Source organism: Erithacus rubecula (genome assembly GCF_903797595.1).
Source record: "Erithacus rubecula genome assembly, chromosome: 1".
In the NCBI taxonomy this organism is placed as follows: Eukaryota; Metazoa; Chordata; class Aves; order Passeriformes; family Muscicapidae; genus Erithacus; species Erithacus rubecula.
This window is the reverse complement of record NC_136658.1, coordinates 86,073,978-86,096,001: the sequence shown is the minus strand read 5'-3', so window position 1 is coordinate 86,096,001 and position 22,024 is coordinate 86,073,978. Positions and strand designations below refer to the sequence as shown.

At 38.7% G+C, this 22,024-nt stretch overlaps 1 protein-coding gene across 3 annotated transcripts in view; it reads right to left on the bottom strand.

Moving 5' to 3' along the window:
* Positions 1-22,024, bottom strand: part of RGPD4 (RANBP2 like and GRIP domain containing 4) — a 35,067-nt gene that overhangs the window by 1,359 nt on the left and 11,684 nt on the right. The window contains exons 14-29 of one of the 3 annotated variants that reach the window (XM_079332320.1): positions 21,588-21,725; positions 21,356-21,502; positions 20,760-20,942; positions 20,594-20,677; positions 19,953-20,088; positions 19,689-19,786; positions 14,800-19,159; positions 13,812-13,889; positions 7,687-7,854; positions 6,249-6,341; positions 5,208-5,383; positions 4,595-4,820; positions 4,017-4,115; positions 3,695-3,837; positions 1,910-2,183; positions 1,456-1,790 (exon numbers count right to left, since the gene is read on the bottom strand). In XM_079332320.1, coding sequence (XP_079188446.1) covers positions 1,456-1,790; positions 1,910-2,183; positions 3,695-3,837; positions 4,017-4,115; positions 4,595-4,820; positions 5,208-5,383; positions 6,249-6,341; positions 7,687-7,854; positions 13,812-13,889; positions 14,800-19,159; positions 19,689-19,786; positions 19,953-20,088; positions 20,594-20,677; positions 20,760-20,942; positions 21,356-21,502; positions 21,588-21,725 — 6,738 coding nt within the window. The remainder of the gene's footprint in view (positions 1-1,455; positions 1,791-1,909; positions 2,184-3,694; positions 3,838-4,016; positions 4,116-4,594; positions 4,821-5,207; positions 5,384-6,248; positions 6,342-7,686; positions 7,855-13,811; positions 13,890-14,799; positions 19,160-19,688; positions 19,787-19,952; positions 20,089-20,593; positions 20,678-20,759; positions 20,943-21,355; positions 21,503-21,587; positions 21,726-22,024) is intronic. The other 2 variants (XM_079332321.1, XM_079332322.1) reach the window with 2 other exon arrangements.

The following is a 22,024-nucleotide window of genomic DNA, read 5'->3' as shown; positions in this document are numbered from 1 at the left end:
AGAACCATGTAGTGCACACTTCAGACACATGTAGAAGAACTAATCAAAAGACAGGCTAGTATTTTATTGTGGTGACATACTATCACAGAATGGTTTATGTTGGAAAGGACCTTTAAGATCATCTAGTTCCAACTCCTCTGCCATGGGCAGGGACACCTAGAACTAGGACCAGGATGCTCAGAACTTCATCCAGCCTGGCCTAGCACACTGATAGGGACAGGGCTTCCACAGCTTCTCTGGGCAACTTGTTCCAGTGTGTCACCACCCTCGCAGCAAACAACTTTCTAGTATCTAGCCTAAACCTACTCTATTGTACCTAGAAGCCATTCACCCCATGCTCTGTGACAGCATGCTCTTGTAAAATGTTTCCCTTCATCTTTCTTGTAGGTTCCCTTCAGGCTCTGGAATTACACCACTGCATCACCCCTAAGCTTTCTCTTTTCCAGGCTGAACAAATTCAAGTCTCTTAGCCTTTCCTCATAGGACCACTGCTCCATCCTTCTTAAGTCTAAAAAGGCCCTCCTCAGTACTCACTACAACAGGCTGATGTCCCTCCTATTATTTTTGTATGTTATTTTCCTATATTACTGTAGACATCTGGGCTTGTAGAAAGTCATCTACATGCCTCTTCTTTGGGGATGTAGTGACATGTAGATCATTACCATGATATAATACTGATGTTGGTTCATTTTGCCTGTTCCAAGTTACTAAAACTCAATTAAGTATTGACTGCAACTTTAAGAAAGGTCTATCTGAGCTATGATCAATCTCCTAAGCCTTCAGTATTTATGAAGAACTTGCCAGTGCTACTGAATGCACATAGAGGTTTAAAACCAACACTGTCTACCTGGGGTTACAGGTGTACTGCAAGCTGCTGCTCCCAGCACAAACTTGCTGTTTTAGGAAACAGGCCAATGCATGGTTAACCTGATCCAGAAGACTTGTTTGCTTTTGAAACCTAACATCTATGATTAGAATATCAGTTTTAAAGTTATCTGAAATACAAAGTGTACTTTAAAGTCCAAGAGAAGCCTGGAAACTAAGTGTTCTTAACAGGTGAGCATACACAAGTTCTTCTCTGGAGAGAGAGAAAAGGATGAATGGTAGTTTTGGGAACACCTACTTTATTTGGTGTTCCTGTTCAGCAACAGGTCCCTTATCTATTTTAAGAGGATTCCACCTCCCTCAATTTTTTCTCTTCCACCCTGATAGGAGAATACTAGGAAACACTGAGGCATGAGGCCACTGGCAGCCAAAGGTTTAAAGCATCTTAGGGTAGCATGTGCTGCTTGCACCATTTCTCATCTCCTTGTAGGGAAAGGACAGATGAGACTATCCTGCACAGTGGATCCATGGTGCCAACAAGAATGTGCTATTCTGTATATGTCATTTTTTGAAGTCCCATGGTCATCATGATGCCATTCTTTTAGTGAAGAGTCTGCCTTTTATGCTTACCTGGCACACAAAGTCTGTGACTATTCTGTGAAAGCGGGAGTTCTTGAATCCAAATCCTTTCTCTCCTGTGCACAGGGCTCTGAAATTTTCAGCAGTTCGAGGTACAATATCTGCAAACAGCTCCATGGTTATGTGTCCTAAAGGTTCATCATCAGCAGAAACTTCAAAATACACAACAGGGTTGGTTTCCTTTGACAGTCCTGCTGCCAGAGACAAGTGCCCCTTCTGTAGTTCTGACAAGCTTCGCTGGCATTCTTCAAACATCTTCTTGAAAGAATTGGCCATTTCTTGGCTTTTAAATCTGACTGCAAATTGCTCTACTTTTACTTCACCATCTGAAAATAAATCCAAGAAAGTCTGTTTAGTTTCATCTTGCAATAATTTCCAAGGAAAAACAAAACACAGAAATTACAGACCACCTAGAAGAAACAAAGACCACCTGAAAAAAACTCACCAGCATAATCTGTGGCTGTCCAAATGAAAGCATTGTTTGATGTATCAGAGGGCACCAAGTTCATTTCTTTGGTGATAACATGGTTTGCACAGACTTTAAGAACTTGGTCTCTTCTCATTAGGACTCTATAGTATTTCTTCTGTGTATGGAAGAGTATTTTGATCTCTCCAACACCACGCTCCTTCCACTGAGTAACATCCCTGTCCCATCTGTAAAGTTTTGCCCTCTCCTTGAAGAGAATTTCTTCATCTTCTTCTCCAGATTTTACCTCCACCTAAAAAACCAGCACAGTAGACTCAGTACTGATATTGCCTAGAGAGATACTAAATAGTTATTATATATACACTTTGGAAGATTGACATATTACTCTGGAAAATTATTTAGTGTGTTCTTTTCTCCAACACCCCACTCATCACACCAAAATGGGTAAAATTTTTTGGAATTTAAGAGACTGACAAATTCCATAATTTGAGACCAATTACCGCACTGCCAATTCTTCACCACTCTATGGTGTGTGTTGGTTTTGCTTTGGGAGTGGTTTGGTTGGTTGGGTTTTTTGTGGTATTTTCTTTATATGCGGGGACTTTTTTCTTTTAAAAAAACCCTAAGACTTGATAAAGTGTTCTGGCAAGTTTCACAAGTTTCAGGCTGAATGAAGTTCACACTGAGAAGGCAAAGTACTGTTACAATTCCAGGAGTTACACATAGCACAATATTAAAGAATTTGATATTTGTATTTGAACAGAATAAACACCAAGTATACAATCTTCAGCCTGACAGCCATATCTCCACCTCACTTTATGTATGCATTTACTGGCTCTGATCTCCTTCAGTTAGCACTTCTCCAAAGATATGGAACACTTGAGAGAACTGAGAAACTTTTGACAAAATACTGTTTATGAAACTGAAAAAGGGAAGCAGAGAAGAAAAGAATCATAGAAGTCATAATGTGATACAAATGAGTAAAGGGACACCAAATTTTAACAAAAGTTGAAGGCATGTTACAAAATAGATCAGATAAGCTGTTCAAATTGAAGGACACCACATACTGTTCCTTTGTTCCCTATTTGCCTTGCTCAATTTTACTAATCTATAAATTTTATTATTTATAGAAAAGACACGCAATATGACTATATAATCAGAAGAATCTGAAATGGTTACCAGACTAAAAAGCAAGTCAAGACACAAAAAACTGTGTGAAGTTTCACTCAGTAAGTTATAAAGCTACCTTCAAAGTTGATGGTCCTTCTAGTTCTTGCAAAAACCATTTATTTTCAAACTAAAAAAGTTCCCTTAGCCTTCACATGATGTTCATAGTACATCTTTTTGCTTAGTGTTTCTAGAAATCTCTTGCCTAGCTTAGAGTAAAAATTCCTAGTTGGCATGGCTTTCACAGAACTGAATCTACAAGTCACTGATACAAAGCCATAGCTGAATTCTATAGGCACTTGTATAGCAGTTGTTCAGTTCCCCTTTCTGATTTTCAGGTGTGCTATACAAATGGCTTTGCTTTACAAGCTGTATGTACAAATCTGCATCCTAATCAACTCTCAGTCAAGTTATAAAGCAATCACTGTTGAACTGGGACACTAGACACCTCCCCAGGGCTATGCTATACTAGGATTTAAAATAACAGGTGCTTCAACATAGAGTAAAACCTGAAGAACAAAACACAACACAGAAAACAAAGTTAAATTAGTTAAGTTAAGCAAAACATTTTAAAGCTTGCTGTGTTAGCAGAAATGCTTATCTTAATGTTGTTTTATATTCCAGAAGTCATCTTACCTCTGGTAAGGACACAATTGGCTCAAAGTGGATATCATCATTATGTACCACCTCATCATCACTACCACCTTCATCTTCATCTGTTTTACGGGTGGTATCTCCAAACACAGTTGCTCCTGTATTTGCCCATTTGAAGTTTTTATCTGCAATTAAGAGAGTTACATTTTAAAAAGTTTGCATAGTTTTTTTTCCTTCCTCACAAAAACTTGCAAAAAATCAGTTTCTAATGATCTAATGATCAGCAGAAATTTTGTGCACAAAAGGTATATTGTATGATGCAAAAGTTCAAATGAAGCCAGTCTCAGAGACTAGCCGAACTCACCTTTTGAGCCAAAAGCAAAGTCTTCAGGACTTTTGGATGCCAGATCTGCAAATGACAGGCCAGCAGTATTGCCAAAACCAAATGAGATGATTCTGTTTTCTATCAAATAAAAAGGGGAAAGTCAAAGATTTTTCCCTACTTTCTTAAAGAAAATGCATTTATGTAGTCACAAGAATAAACTGGAGTACTGTCTACAGCATTTTTTCCTCCCAGTAAATTTAAAGTTTGAATGACACTTCTCATAATGACCATCTACTATGGTTTTAAAAAAGGGCCCAAGACTGTTTGAGTTTCAGCAGACTACACAGATGCAGACCTACAGAGCTTGTGTAGTATTTAACAGCAAACTAATGAATGTACATCAAATGTAAGTTACAAAATAGACGTGATCATTGTTTTGTTATAGCAAAATTGAAATTTATAAATTTGATATATACACATTTTTACCAGAGTAGTACTTATGTTTCTAATTCAGTATTGGTTCTACTTCTCCCCCAGACAGCAACTACACTAGATAAACTGATCCACAGAAAAGCACAGTTTCCTATAAAAAAACCTCAGCATACCCCTGACCTTACCTTGTACTGACTCTGAACCATCTGATTCACTCTTTTTAGTTGACAAATCTACAGGTTTATCTTCAGCTCTTGATAAAGCCTGTGATACTTGCACAGTTTCTGTGGTGGAATGTGATCCTTCACTGCTGGTGTCTGACTGGACACATACTGTCACATCTTTTGATGAAGCAAGTATTTCCTCCTTACTGGTACAGATTAAGTCACTTGAGATTGCAGCTTCATTCTCCTGCAATTAACCAAAAAAAGTAATGCAACAAAGTCAGAAGACCTTAGAATTCAAACATCCTCCCCAGGGGTTTAAGAGCAGACCTTATAGAAAAATAAAGAACACCTAGAAAAGTTGTAAGCTTTCTGAAATTTTTCATTACAGTTAATACATAAGGACATTAACTTGACAAGAGACTGAATATCTTTGAAGTGGTCTGTTTTCAAAAACATACCATTATTCCCTGAAATCAAATCTCCTGTGCTAGCAGACATTTGAGGCATGGCTACCAAAAAAACTCAAATAATTTTTCCCCAATGGATGCTATAGTTCTAAAACTGTATTGTCTCACACATATATGAAGTAATTGTTTAATAACAAGAAGTTCAGTAAAGATTTAGCTCTTACTTTCATTTCTTGAATTTTAGCTTCTGCCTTTATGTCTTCCGGACTGTCTCCCTCAGTATCAGTACTGACACCACTAACAGATGTAGAAGGAGCCTGCAGAGCTTTTGTTTCATCTTTCTCCTCAGGAGCAGCACATTCTCTTTCATTGATGAATTCACTTTTTCCTGCAAGGTCTGCTGTAAAGAATTAATGGAAAATAGCTGTGAAGGCAGCTAAATAATGAAATAATTTTTAGCTTCAACATTATAAATTAACCTCATAATAGCCAGATCAACTTGAAGACAGACTTCATGAGTTTCTCATACAGCATTACTGTTTAAATAGTGGAAGTGAAGACTAATTAACCAAACCTGGGGTGACTAGAACTGAAAATACAACATCTGTAGTTTTCACTGCTATCAGGGAATTTCCATGCAATGATGAAGAGTTTCATCATGCAGCTACCACTACTAATAACTTCCTTTGGTATGTCCTCATATTTCAGATGGCTCAATCCTTCTAGCACATGTCCTCAAAAAACCCCTAAACTTCACTTCTAAAATTACCTACTGAGACTTCAAGTCATGTAACATTCAAGTCTGAGACACAGTCAGACACATAAGCAAGTCACCTACACCTGCATTTTTAGTATAGGTTTTTCATTCTTAGATTGAACAACATTAATTCACAAGGTCAGAGTGAGTAACTGCAGAAGAAGCAAGTACTGAAAGAGGTAGAAAACTTTCTCTTGAGCAGTATCATGCCACACTGTATTTTTCACATTCGGAAGGAGCTCAAGATAGGCACAGACTTCCATGTCCTTGTTTAGAGATCACCTGAAATGTACATTTCTCTTTCAGGTACCCCTTTACTGCTAACTAACAGTTTAACATACTAAGCTTAACTCTGTATTTTGAGATGCAGGTTTTCTGCACCCAGCATCTCTGCTTCCAAAAATCATCCCAGGAAGCACAAATTAAACCTCTGCCCATGTGACATTCAGATTCAGAGTTCAGGTCTCAAGACATGAAGCACAATAATTAAAAAGTTATTTAGACATACCTTTTACAGGACTTTGCCCTTTCTTTTTCTTTTCTGAATCACTGAGGTAGAGTCTTCCATGAAGTTTCTTAACAGCTGTTTCATAGTCTTCATCTTCAACAGAGGAAACAAGAGTAAATTCTCAGGCACACTCTAGGTCAGAGAAGTCTGCTAAGCCCTTCCAACTCACAAGGCTAGCAAGCACATGCAATTTTTGCTTACATGTTGAGTTACACAAGTCAGCAAGTAAGCTTTCACTTCTAGTGTTGCTTACATGTGCTCCAGAGTGCTGTTAACACTTTTGATGAGCCTAGATTACTACAGATATATGGCAGAGATTTTTACAAAACATATTTCTTACTGAGTGATTTTATTAAGACTACCAGTAAACATATTTGGGAAAGAAGACTGAAGATTTTTTACATGAAAACTTGCAACTTCAAGTACTTGTGGGATGGAGTTTGTCTTCTCCCATTTTCTATTGAATACAATGTTTCAGAACATCCATTTAAAGTATTTGTTGCTGAATAAATCAATCTTAATTACATGCAGTAAGGTTTGACAAAGTTTACTAACAGTATTATGAATTTGCTTTAGAGAAAAAAATAACTCATTGGTATAGCACTTAGGGCACCTGAGATTGATTGTTTTTAATAAAAAATGCTTTGCATTTGTCTCAAAATAGTTACTCAAGTAAGTCTCTTGCTCAAATACCTCTTACCTAACCAACTGCCTTGGTAAAGACATTAATACCCATAATACACCAAACAAATACCCTTCAGTCACTCTGCCATACTATCCTGTTTTGAAGACTTGAATGTACAAGTCTGGCTGTAAGGACATTGACAGGATTACTTCCCATTGGCCCAAACAAAAATATTTCAGTGTCTAATGGTTCTAACAGTGCTGAGTATCTTAAGCTGGAAGAGACCCATAAGGTTCACCAACTGCAGCTCCATGCTCCTTGCAGGACTACCTAAAAACAGGCCATATGACTAAGTGCATCACCCAGATGTTGCCTGACCTCTGATGGGAGTGTTGTTCTAACTACTGTCCTGGGGAACCTGATCCAGGGCCTGACCACCCTCTCAGAGAAGAACCTTTTCCTAACCTGAATGTCCCCAACAGCTTCATTCCATTTCCTTGTGTCCCACAGTTGAGCAAGAGAGAGGAGATCAGCACCTCCTCTGCTGATGCCCTTGAGGAAGTTTTGGACTGTGATGAGGTCACCCCTCAGCCTTGTCTTCTCCCAGTTGAACAAACCAAGTGAACTCAGCTATTCCTCCTGAGTCTGGCACACAAGGCTGCCCACCTTGGTCACCCTCTAACAGTTTGATTTCCTTCTTACATAGAGGCACCCAAAACTGCACACAGTGCTCAAGGTGGGGCTGCACCAGTGCAACGTATTACACCCCTTCCCCACAAAAAGGCAGTACAAACAAATTTGTGCATTCCTTACCATCATCCTCGTCACTCACATATCCAGGCTTATTCTTGTAACAGAAGAATGTTGAAGGGAGCTTGAGGAAGTCAGCAAGGGCTCTCTGTTCAGGGGTAGGTGTTAACTCGTAAACTATTTCAACCTCATCAGATGGAACATCATCCTCTGACACTGTGGTCTTCTCAGCTTTTTTACAGAAATTGAACAAACCATTAAAACTGAGTAATTTCAGAACAGAAAAGAACATTAACCTCACATTATTACAGGATCAAATTCTAAGGGCTTACATATTTCTGTTGATAGACAGGAAACAAAAATCAAATTTACAGGATGTGAGGACAGAACAGCAAAACTTTCATGCTGTTCTATTGCTTTTTGAATTCAAGCATTTAAACAAAACATGGCTTCATCTTTATATTATTAAAAGGATTATTTAAGTCCTCATGTCAAATAAGAGATAGCTAGGGAGAAGAGTGACAGAGGTGTCAAATAGAAGTAAACAAGTGTCTTGGTTTCAGTATACAACCGGGCAGAAATACCCATTTAATGTAGGGGTTTAGATTTTCTAATTTTATTGTACTCATTTTCTGCTGTGAGATAGGATTAGGAGCAAAAGCAAAGCAGGCCTAAAACTTAAAGAGTATAAAGAAAATTTTATTAACAACAAAGAAATAATAAATTCTAAATAAAACCTTCAGACCTCCCTCCTCTCTTCTCCTTCTTAACATACAGAAACACTTCAGTCAGTTAGCAACTTAATCTTTTTCAGTTCACTATAGGGAGAGGAGTCTTCTCTTGTTAGGCTATAGGGACTTCTCTACAAGAAGAAACACAGTTCTCTCGTGGCTTCACTCTTCAGCTGCCTGGGAATCTGCAATTGTGAAACTCCTCTCATCTTCACAGCCTTCCTAGACACTGTGCTTATGGACCATGTTAAAACTCATGGGGTATTTACTTTTAAGAATGAACTGTTAAAAAGCAAAGGTTCTCTTCATCTCTCCCTCTGTTTATGCTTCATCCCCAGGAACAAAGATCAAAGATCCCCTTCTTCCCTTGGGGCAAAGGGTCCTCAACACAGGTGCCTTTGCTCAAAATTTACAAGTTGAAACCTCAAACCCCCCATGTCTTTCTCCATGGTCTTTCATGTGCTACAGTTCATTCCTATAACTTACAAAAGGATTTTCAGCCCAAAATTTATGGCGTCTCCTCCTTTTCCTTCCACCTAGAACCTGAGTCCTGCTTCACTGCTCTTTTTCCTCTCACTCAAGAGAGGATTGAAGGTCTGCAAGTCTTATCTGAGCATTAGAAGAGTTAAAATCTCACATGGAGGATGCAAAGCTGCCACCAGGCCATGCTGGAGCCGTGCCAGGATCTCAGGACACTCAGGCCATGCTAGGAGGGGCTGGCCCGAGCCAGAAAACAGCAGTGGCTGTTCTGGAAAGGGTGGGGGGATGGCTGGGATCTCAATCAGCCTCCCTGGGCCTCAGCTGCAGCACCCACGGGCCATGGCCACCCCTCCTCCCTGCCAGGACATGCCTGTTTCCCAGACAGGGGCCCAGCCCTGCCCTCCTCCAGGCTCGGGCCCTGTTACCTGCACTCCTGCCAGAAGAGAAATGGGACCTTTCCCAGGGTTTGCTCACTTCAAAATGTGAATTCATCAAAGTGCAAATTCACAAAAGTGTAATTTGACAAAATCCTCCAATTGGTTTCCCAGGCTGTTACCAACCAAATCAGCTGCCAGTTGATCCCATCAAATCACAGAGGAAATTCTCAAGGAGAAAACTTCCATGGATGCCCTCTTCTAAATGCCAAAATGCAAAACCAGCACAACAAGCAAACTTCAGGCCTCAAAAAAAGTGAAGTTGTGTACAACAACTTGTTCAAGCAACTGAACAGAACTCATTTCAGATTACTTATTGGATAGATGAGCTTTTTATTAGCCAATTCAATTTACCATAATAACTGTTGCTGAAACTTTGATTGTTACAAAACTAAAGCAACTCTTAGTTCCACTATCAAACAACAAGAGTATTGCTTTCAGCCTATTTAACTAGTTTTTGCAGAGAGGAAATATGACCATCAGTCTTATCCAGCTTTTTGTCTTTTTGTCTTCTTGCCTTCAACATTAAATTATTCCTCCCACCAATATTGAGAACAGTGCATGATCAGTGCAAAGTTTAAAGCTGAAAGTAAAGCCTAGAGCAAACTGCAGATAAAACATATGGCTGCAAGACAGCTTGGGAAACAAATATTTGAGTTTATTATGAGAGAATGGAAGCAAAGAGGGAGGATACAGCAATTTAAACATCAGATATGGTTTGGTTGGGTTCTGCTTGTTTAGATTTAAGTGTTTTAAGAAGCAGAGTTTGGGGATAAAGGTCTAAGAAACAAATTTGTGAACTATTTTTAAGAATTATCCCATAAGGTGATTAATAGCCACAAAAGCCGTTTCTAAGAACAAAAGTACCTCAGCCTGTTTGCTAACAGCCTATTATTTGTTCTCCAGATTGAAATTTGTTAGAATCTGAAGGGTTGGCTCAAAAGCTCGCTTTGCTTTTCATTACAATATTTTGAAAATCTGTGGCATAATGTAATCAGAGGAAACCTAAATCTCCAACTAGAAACCAAACTAGTACCCAGCTCCTGGGAAACATTGATTTTTCTGATTATACAACTTATTGCAAGAAGAGAAAAGGACAGAAGAGATGTGTTTACAGACATGTCCTTTGATCCTCTGACAACTAACAGACTAATGTCTGCTTTGTAAAAGCAGTTTTCACTACTTTTTACTTAACTGTCCAGTAAGAGCAGTATAAAGTTAAATAATAGCAAAAACCCAAGTACTGATTCAAACTTACTTATTTTTTTCAAAGTATTGCCTCTGCAATCTTTGCCCCATCTTTGCTTACAAGGTGGCCATTTCAGGCATTTATACACCAGAGCTGCAAAGTAAGTCAAATTCATAACCTGCACACTCTTATAGACTAACTGGTTTTGCTCAGATTTTTAGAACCCAGCAAGTTCTCTGAGCCTGCAGAAAACAGGTATAGGATAAAATTCTTGAGCAGCAAATTTCTAAGCTCGCATCACAACTGCAGGATAAAGATGTTTTCATACATCTGCTCAGAATCTTATCCAAAAAACACACTCACCCTAGCTGATTTAAGGATTAGAAGTACATCTAATACTATGTTATGCGGATATGCCAATATCCTGCATATTACCATGTGTTTTATTCTTAAACAGATTTTTGAAATTTTTCTGATCCTAAGGAAAGCTGGTTTTTGGCGTAGGACTAAATGTTAAGTGTCTTAACTGGACTAAGTTTGCACCAAGTTCACCTGATGTGTAAGTGTGGAACATTTAGTCCTACACCAAAAAACAGCTTTTCCAAGGATCAGAAAAACTGCAAAACTATATCTTGGAATGCAACAAAACACTTATTTCAAGTCAGTCAGGTAGACAGTAAAAGCATGTGTTTTCTTTAATTTGAGCAGCAGAAATCCAACTGGAAGTCATGGTAACAAATACACTGTTCCAGTGTTTTACCACACTCATTGCTCATCAGGTTTGACAGCATTTAAAAAGAGTTATCATGCAGCCTCTTTCAGTACCCTTTGGGCAAAATTGCTGAGTAAGACAAATACATTTAAGGTCACTTCAGATTAGCCAATAGGTGAAGTTCTCCATGGAACTGATCTATCAAACACTGGAATAATATTCTATCTGCTCAAAATGATAAAAGACTTCAACAACAAAGACCGGCTGTTGCAAACACCTTAAATATATCTTCACAGGCAGCCATGAAACAAAAATCCACACATACACACAATGTATTCTGAAAATATTTGGTTTTAGGATACTAGAACTTTCTACTCCAGGTGAAAAAATCCACACAAAACATTGTTAGTACATGGAAGAGAAAGAAAATTCAGGACAGTATCATGCACAATGGTTCAATGCTGTATTTTCACTTTTGTTTGAACTGACATTAAGATCAGGTTAGGCCTAAATCTCTCTGGTATTTCTCTCATGCATTGATCAATGAAGAGCTTCTAAATATAAGAGGAAAGAACCAGTTTAAACCCTAATGCATGTAACAGGCACAGTAGCCTGCAACTGACATGATTCAAACCACACCAGTGCTTTACAAGTTTAAGTCCCACTGGCAATTAAGCACCACAGAGCTGCTGGCTCACATCCTGTAACCTGGTGGAATGGGAAGGAGAATCACATGTAAAATGTGTAGGTGGAGATAAGAACAATTTAGTAATTGAAACAGAAATTACATATAATAAATAATTATATTAAAAGGAAAAAATAAAACTCAAGGAAAAACAAGTGATGCACAATATAGCAGCTCATCACCTGCTGACCAATTCCAGACTCCATTCCCACACTCCTACTGGCCCCTTTTCCAAGTAGTGGAATATCACTTTGGCCACTTTGAGTCACCTGTCCCAGCAAAGCTCCCTCCCAGCTTTTATTTCTGTAACTCCCCAAAGGCACAGCATGAGACAAATCAAAAAAAAAAAAAAAAAAAAAAAAAAAAAAAAAAAAAAAAAAAAAAAGGTCCTTGACTTAGGGTGAGCACTGCTTAGCAGCAAACCAAAACAGTGTATAATCAGCACTGTTCTCACACTGAATCCAAAACCCAGCAGTGTACCAGTTACTGAGAAAAAATTAACTTTATCCCAGCCAAAACCAGAGCAAGAATTTGTAAGAAGTTTATGACCAGACCTGAGAAAAATGTAAATGCATGGAGGTGCAGATCTACTATGAGGTTAAATTTATTTTGAATGCTGTTCTAGCACAAGTCAGAAGCCACTTTCCAAAATAAGCCCCCCACGAGAAAACTTCCTATTATATTTGTCTTGGATAGGCTTGAAAAATTAATTCAGAAAGGACTTCTCAAAATCCATTACTATTAAGTCAGAGCTCAAAGAACGAAAAGTTACACAGCAGACAATTACCAAATGTAAACAAATCACTATGATCATAACCTAATTATTGGAAAAGCAGAAATTAATAACAGTCTTAAGTACCAGAAAGGCTTATTTTGTTTCTTTAAACACATCCCCTTCTGCCATATGCCCCCAGTATAAAACCACCATCAATTTGAGGCAGGAAAAGTTCTTGCATGTGTGCTCTGGCACAGAGTAATTCATTACTCTACATTATGGACACCACATTATGAAAATAGAACTGAATTGTTAATAAACTCCATCCACAGGGATGGCTGAAAACAGAGCAAGTGACTTTACGTTATGTGTCCAGAACAGGAATCCAGTGTTCAAATACGAACAACTGTTTTTGTCAAAATACTGTGACATTTTGACACTTTTAAACAATGTAAGACACTAATATTGGAAGACTGTTTTATGCAAACTAAAAGCTGGCTATTTAAAATTAAAATACTTTGAAAACCATGTAAGTTGAGCATGCTTACAGCAAACATACTTGCAAGCAGCACTGGTAGTAGCATATCATCAAACTATAAGCTGTAACAGTTTTGTCTGCACGGTCTGAATGTAAACAAATTGGTTACAAATTGGCAGAAGTTTTCCAAGCAACTATAGTGGACTTCAGATTATACATGAAGGTGGCTCTCATTTCTGTGCATTCTTTATTTTTAGAAGCACAGAAATTAACACTGATAATCAGGAAACTGAAGAGAATATTTCCACAAAGGCTAAACACATTCAAGCTGTCTCAATAGATAAGCTGTCTCAAGATCTTCAGGCATATTTCACTGACACAGTAAACCACAACAGGCACTACAAGACAGTCTCTGAAAATAACAATGTAATTTTTCTAGAAAAAAGAAATTTAAGAGATGTAGTGTGCACAAATAGTAAAACTGTGACAAAAGTAGTGCAGGGCACATCCTCAAAAAATAAGGCAAACAGAAGCCAAAAGCTTAAACAGGGCCATCCATTGTGCTGGCTCATGTAAACATAATAAGGGCTAGAGACATTCTTTAACAGGACAAATACAGTAGTCAGACACACAATTTCAAGTACTCTCCTTCAGCATGCGTGTTAATTATAAGGATTACTGAGCCAACTGCTTTGACACAGCTGGGTTATTGTCCATGCCTGATAGGGTGTTTTTATCACACATTCAGTGCAGTATGTAAATACCTTTACTATCAGGTTGCAAGGAGGATGTGCTTGTCCAAAAGGCCATGGGATTAGATTTAAAGAGGCTAAAATTAAATCCTAAAAAAATAAATTGTTGGCATATAAGTGTTTACCTGGAATTTTAGAAGGATAGAACACACTTATCTATGTTCTGCAAGTACTCCATAGTCATAATTCAGAGCAGGAAATTTCACCTGTTAATTCTACACAATTTTATCCAACTCATGTGAATGGACTGCAGCTATCATCTTCTGCCATGTCATTTTTTTGCACTCTAGCTAATAGACAGGATGTGTTCATAATTCTGAGACATCCCATCCTCCTCACAAAGACACTTCAGCAAATTATAGTGGTCCTGTCACAGCCACAGCTTCTGCCTGTGCATCTTCTTTAGACTATGACAGAAACCATACAACTGAGTATGCCATCACAATCTCTTTTCAGGCTAAGGAAGAAGGTTGACATCTGATGTTAAGCTACATAACCAAAATTGCAGAGGCCGGTATTTAACATGTGAAACAAAATTACAGACTAGTTCCACAATACCCTTCTATTTAATTATGGGGATAATGCAAATTTTAGCTGAAGGCATACATCTACTGTTCTCACACTTTGCCACTCAGAGCAAAGGCCCGGGTATATAGAGCATGAACTACCTATTTAGGCCCCAAAAGCAAATAAACAAATTCTTTAAGCATTTAAATCCACGGTTCAGATGCAAAACTTCAGAGTTTAAGCTCTCTACCTGAAAATCTTGTTCTCAGTAAACAAATTTTTGTCCTGCATTATACATTTTCATTTTTATATGAAAATAATTATGACTTAAAATTCCCTTCTTTAGTTGAAACTCTGGAGAACGTGTGAATACCTGTATCAAAACTGAAAGAAACTACATATTCTCAAGAGATGAAATAATAGTGAGTAGCACAGAGCTTACTGCTTAATAAGTTGCATACTTGAATAAATTACTAGCAAAACTGGCACTCACCTTTTTCCAGAAGTCTAAATGAGAAGTTAGATGGTCCATCTTGTGTTGAAGCAGGCAAGTTGTCTACCTTGCTGTCTACAGGCTTTTGAGTAGCATTTGAGATTTTTGGTGGTTCAGAGACTGCCAGTTCTTTCTGGGCTGTGTTCTGAGATGCTGGGACATGGCCTTCACTCTTCCTTGGGGGATTAAAACTGAAGCCAAAGAGAGAACCAGTGGCTGAAGTATTTCCAAATGTGAACGTCTTTGACTTTTCATTGCTAAAAATGCTCTTGACGGATTCAGATCCAAATACAAACTTTGGAGGAGAAACCACTGTTTTTGTTGGTGTTTCAGAAGTATTTGACACCTCTGGAGCCTCCACAGTTGTATCAGAAGTATCATCACCATGGCTGACATCAGTTCTTTCTCTGGTTGTTTCTTCTAGCACAGCTACAGCATTTTTACCACATGGAGATTCCTTTGGTGTATTGGCCCGAGAAGAAAGAGGTGTTATCAATGTCTCTCTATCTTGGGCATGCTTTGCTTCTTCAAAGATTTGCTTAAATGAGTCTGCAACATCCTGCAGCTTGAATCGCACAGCCAGAAGTTCTACTTTTCTTTCCCCATCTGCAAAGTCACACGCAGTCCATACCCAGGCCCTATCAGATCCTTTCATTTGTTGAATATTCATATCTGGTGTTATCCTGTGATTGGCACACAGTTTTAGAACCTGGTCCCTTCTCATTACTATACGAACTTGCTTGTTGTCATAGTTCTGCAATATCTTGATATCACCAATCCCTCTCTCTTTCCACTGATTTGCATCTTTGTCATATCTGTAGAGTTTGGCTCTATGACTGAAGACAACTTGCTCATTTTCCTCACCACTGGTCACTTCCACAAGATCAGGCAGAGGTACCACAGGTTCAAAGTACTGCCCATCTCTTTCCTCTTCTTGAGTAACATCAGAATCTTCATCTGTGCCCACTGATGTTCTACTCTGATTCTGTTTTGCAGGAGATTTGGATGGGCTCAAAGCAGATTTAAAGCTGAAACTAAAACCAGTGGTAGACTCTCCAAATCTAAACAGATTTTTCCTTACAGGGCTACTTGCAAGAGGTGAGGCATATACAGAACTGCTTACACTATCATCCAGTGCTTCTTCGCGCAAGTCATAGTTATCCCACTCCAGAGTAGGGCCAGTACTTTCAGCATGTGGCTTTATAACCAAATCAGAAGTACTGCTGGTGCAAACAGAGCTTACATTTTCCTCTTCTGACAGTTTAGTTTTGTCATCTGTCAGGAAAGTTTTGAGATCTTTTAAGCCACACTTCATTTCCTCTGCTCTCTGTATAAGCTGAGCTGTCCTACCTGTATCAACAAGTTTATGGGGTGTCTGCAGTGGTATATCTAGTAGCAGCCTCTGACATTCTTCAAACTTCTGTTTGAACTCCTCAGCCTGCTCTGGTGTCTTGAATTTTGCTGCCAGATGTTCCAACTTTGCATCACCATCAGAAAAGTCATTGGCCATCCACATCCAGGCTTTGTCTGAGCCAGACAGTTGTTTCAAGTTCATTGTTGTTGTTATCCAGTGATTCGCACACACCTTCAGTACCTGCTCACGCCGCATCAATATTCTTACTTTGCCATTAACTTCATTTTTAAGAATCTTCAGATTGCCCACCCCACGTTCTTTCCACTGGCTTGTTTCTGGATCAAACCTGAACAGCTTTACTCTCTGTGAGTACAACACTTTCTCATCTTCTTCTCCTGTAAATGGTTCCACTTTTTCTGGCATCTGAACTATAGGTTCAAAATGGATATCATCACTGTCTTCTGTCTTATACACATCATCATCCTTCTCACCAAGGTCAGCAGAAGTGTTTGCTTTCTGATCTGTTTTAGAACTTTGTGAAGAAAACAGCTTTTCACCTGCACCTGAAAAGCCTTTGAAGTTAGGGTCCTTTTTGCCAAATTGAAAGCCTTCCCTAGGTGGACTTTTTGCAAGCTCAGCAAAAGTAGAAGTGCTACTATTTTGCCCAAAAACAAAGTCAATTTTCTCCTTGTCTGCTGCTTCTTGAAATTGGAATCCAATTCCAGTGTCTGAAGGCAATTCCTTTTTGTCTTTTTCATCAATGCTTTTTAAGAAACCAGTTGTATGCTCTTTGGATGGCTCATCTTTCTTAGTGGTGTTTTTACTAGACTCCTGTATCCCAAATTTAAATCCACCTGGAGGCATTTGCATCGAAAAGCTAAATCCTTCCTTTGCAGACTTATCAGTATCAGAAGCAATCTGAAACGTAAATGGCGGTGTCTTGCCTTGCTCAAGACCAAACTTAAAGCCTGTTCCCAACTGTCCTCCAGCAAGTTCAGGTAATTTACTTTTCAAGCCAAAAACAGGAGTTGGTAAAGTATCACCAGCTGGTTTAGCAGATGGATTTGGTGTTTTGCAGGCTACGCAGACTAGTGAAGAACCTTCATTTCTCACAAGACAAGTACTACAATCCCACTGACCTTCTTTTATAGCAAAAAGCCCTCCAAACCCATTTTTCTGTGGCTTACTTGTATCAGCAATGGAACCAAACCCCAGAGCACCAGATGCCTGAACAGAAGGTGTGGATGTATTTGGTTGATTTTGAGGTTTTGGACTCTGACAGGAACAGCAGTTCACATCTTTTGCTTCATTTTGGCTTTGGCATACAGAGCAGTCCCACTGACCCTCCTTTTTAGCAAAAGCAGATCCAAACTTGTCTTGTGCTGTGTTACTACTCGCTTTCAAACTTGCAGAGCCAGTTAATGGGGTGCCATGTGTTTCCCACATCCCTGGATTTGGACTTTGACATGATACACAATTCTTTACAGTTGCTTCATTTGGAACCAAACATACTTGACACTCCCACTGATCCTTCTTCAAGAGATGCTGCCCAAACCCACCAGAGGAATGGGCTTGCTGAGCATCCTTTCCAAATGAAATAGTAGGTGCAGTGGATGTACCTGTAAGAGTGCCTTTGCTGTCAGGTTCACTGCTTACTCCCTCTTTTGGAAACTGAAAGCCCAAGCTCATGGTCCCAGAAGTGGTTCTGTTGGGATCCTTGACATCCTGATTTGCTGTTTCTTTTGCAGTCCCACTGCTCTGAGACACAGATGTGCAAGCATTTGATCCCAAAGATTTTAAAATATTCTGTGCCTCCTCAAACTTTTTTTTGAAAAGCATTGCTTCTTCAGGTGTTTTAAATCTAATTGCAAGCTGTTCAGGTTTTGGCAATTCATCTGCATAGTCTAAAGCATGCCATACAAATGACTTATCTGATGCAGCATTTGGAGTTAATTTCATATCAGTATTTATGTAGTGATTTGCACAGATTTTCAGAACTTGGTCCCGTCTCATTAAGAGACGGAATTTGCCAGATACTTTATGTTTCAGTATTTTCACATTTCCAACACCCCTTTCTTTCCATTCTTTAGATTCTGCATCAAAACGAAAGAGCTTGGCTCTGTTGCAGAAGAATTCCTCTTCATCTTCCTCACCTGTCTTTACTTCAATCTTATCAGGAAGTGGCACAACAGGATCAAAATGGGGACCATCATCATCCTCATCTCCACCATGGGTGCTTCCTCCTTCTGTTTCATGACTTCTATTGGCCAAATCTGAATTTGAAGCCATAAATACAGGCTTGCTTGGCTCTTGAACAACAAATGTATCATTCTTCTCAAAACCCAGGTTTTTGTGTGCATTTTGTCCTGCGTTTTCTCGAAGAGAGATGCCTGGAATATGTTTATTGCTAAAATTGAAGATGTTTCTTGAACTGTTTGTGGGATCATTACCTGGCTTTTGTTCAATGTATCTATCATCCTGTAAAGGTTTATCAGATGTTAGGAGATCCAAGAGGCTTTCTCTACTATTAAAAGGTGCATTAAGGGGCTGTGGTGCAACTTGAGGGGGAGAAGAAAAAGTAAAGTCCCCATCATTAGATTTGAAGTTAGGTTTAAATTTAAAAGTTGTTGACTGACTTGGCTGTGCTGGTGCTGGCAGAGGTGCTTTTGATCCTTCTGCTGTTCCTGGCTGTCCAAATTTAGGCATTGCTTTTGGTTCTGAAGGCTTTAAAGTGGGTGGCGTGACTGAACGGTTTGTGAAATAGCCTGGTTTAGGCAGTGTGGGATTGGTGCTTGCCTGTGGAACACTGTAGTTGTAATAGTCATCAGCTGTACGAGGAGAAATGAGTGCAGTACTAGAAGAATCAAAACGCAGAGGTGGACCATACATTTCTTGGGAAAACATACAACCAGAAGTGTTTTGCAGAGGTGGTGTATGCATGGGTGGTGGCTGATAGGAATATATATGTGGCTGAGGCGTAAGTCGGTTCATGCCATAGACAGGAGGCTAAAGAAAAAGCAGAAAACAAGTGCTCTGCTTACTGAGATAATAAAGAGGACAAAACCTTACTGAGCAGAAGCCCATGTAATAGGTAGTCTTAAAAGAAAGGCATGCTTTCAAGTTTAAACCTAAACTAGTTTTGCCTTAGTTTAAAACCTGACAGGCATTTGAGAACAAGCATTCAATACAAGGTAGGTTTGAGTGGATTTTTAGTGAAAAAAAAAAAACAAAACTTTGAAAACCGCATTTTCTTTTGCCACATAATTAAGGGAGGAAATAGTTAAATGCTATCATACAAACCTCTAGGATAAATTTACACACAAAAAAAATATATATTTTTCCAGCTTTTCCTCCCAAACTCTATATCCCAAAAGTTAGGCAGGGAGACAAATTATCATTTTATTCCTAGTAGTTTAAGTTCACCAAATTTTGCATAAGGAACTGCAATTACATCTAGCTATGTACAGAATCAAAACCAGTCAGTCATTTTCAGGAGATCACTGGAAGCAATTTAGAGAAATAAATTTATTCTCACCTTTGCTGGTGTTACATTGGTTGCAGCAGTTCCCAGAAGATACTGAGAGTTATAGGCAGGTGACTGGCTGTAGAACACAGATGGGCCAGTGGTAGCAACTAAAGAGGAACACCAGGAAAACAAATAACACTTTTCTCTTGTTTTCTACATACTCTTCCCAGCAATCAGTTATTAAATGTGAATCATCAAAACATTTTAGCATTATTTTCAATAGTCTTGTTTGATCTAGCTAAGTGCTTAGATAAAAATTCTGCAGCAACTTGCCTGTTAATGGGGCTTCATGAAGATTTTGTGCTCTCTGGTAACTGTCTGACATTGCATCAGTTCCATAGTTTTCAGCAGGCCACCGATGAGATGCATTTGTGTTGGAATTGTTAAGTTTCATTTCTTGCATTTCATTCTGTCAAGACAGGGTGCCAAGCAAGAGTTAAGTATCTACTGCACAGGCATTTGTCAAAGAAAATATAAGGCATGATCCCCACCCTTCTGCTATTAAAATGTTCAATTGATGGGGTGGAAGTAATTAAAAAAAAAAACAAACCAAGAAGTAGCTGCCAGATCATGCAAGACACGCCCATGGAGTACAAAGTACTTCCATTGTGTTCTAAAGCCAGAACAAGCCAGTAAAAAACCCAGAACCAAAGGGATGAGGACCACGCTGATAAAAGCGGAATTCTTTCTATAAAAAGAGTCCCTCAGATGGGTTTCCTCAGCACTCCTGCCCAAGCTCCAAAGAGGAGCTTTTAAGAAAAAGGACTTAGTCTGGCACTCATTTTAGGCAATTATTTACAGAAAGGAATTGTAGGAATGTAAGTTAGCCCATGTTCTTATCACTAGATCCTTACCATAAGTAGGCCAACAAAAGGCCAACAGCTATTTACTGAATATGGTGACAGAATTTTTACCTTTAAAGCTTCCACTTGCTGACAAATCATTTGAAGTAGAGATTTATGGTCTTCTGCCCACTGAGGGGGAGTTTTTGGAGAAAACTAAGAAAAGAAAAGTTAATTGATTTATATGCAATTTTCTTACAAGGTAACAATTTTCTGAAAAAACAGCTGGCTAACGTACCTTGTAGGTCTTAGTTGGTGAAAGAGAGAACTTGGTTGGTGATGGAGTGGAATGTTTCATTGCTGCATCTACAGTTCTTGTCAGACCATTTCTGAAGGAAAGACCTCCCTCTTCACCATTCTCACCAAGTTCCTGGATCACTGTATCTAACACTTCTCTCACAGTTTCAAGAGACACTGGCAACTAGAAAGATTTTTCAAACATGAGTCAAGACTGCAATTCTCCCTCAAAACTAGAGGAACTACATTCAGAATTCTGGCTGAGCAATTCACAAGTCTTTCATTACATAAATACTGGGGTTTTTTTCAGCAAAGCTCTTAACTTGTTAAGATTCACATAAGAAAACAACTAACACAAACCATTTTTTCAGACTATCAAACTAAAAGACAGTGGCAAAAGCTAATCATCCACAGGGCAGCCAGAATTACCACATGATCTGGTAGGTTAAAGTTACCCAGCATTTAACTTGTCTTAATACAAAGCCTGGTCTAAAAAAACCCCAAAAAACTTAACTTGAACACAAAGGATTTCATTTTCAAACAGTAACTTAAGCTACTGTGTTCCTTTGAATAAGTTTTAAAGCAAGAATTACTTACTTTCTCAGTAACTGACATATCTGAGGAGCTTTCTGCAAGAATTCTCATTAGATAGTACTTGGCTTTAAGAAGGTAAGTTTTATGCTCCTCATGTTCTTCTGGCAGCATGACATCATTTTCAATCTCTTCTGCTTTTCTTTGAAAAATCTAAAGAGTGGGATGCAGAGTGAACAGTATTAGAAGGAAACTGAATACAGAGAAGCATTTCTGGGTAATGCAACTTACAACTTACCACGGCAAGATTCCAGTATGACACCACATTTTCAATAGCTTCAAATGCTGATAAGGCATCATCAATTTTGCCATCAACTGCATCCAACATAGCAAATGCTATCTGTGCTTCTTCTTCATATGCTGCAACCTCAAAAACCTACAAAGTGAAGGAAAACTTACACTTAACAACGGAACAAGATAATCTTTTTTCCTATAATACAGGGAGAATTATTTTTCAAGAAAGAATGTTGGTGTTCAGTGCCTTCAAATCATAAACACCATTTTAAAGGTAAGACCAACGTTATAAGGAGAGAATTTCTCCCTTTGCAGAATGCTATTAGCAAGTCTCACCTTAAAAAGTTTCACAGTAGTAAAAACATAGAATACTACAATGTAGACAAAATCCCACAATTATGTATATTTCTTACACAGACCCTTCTCTTCAGCCTTGGCTCA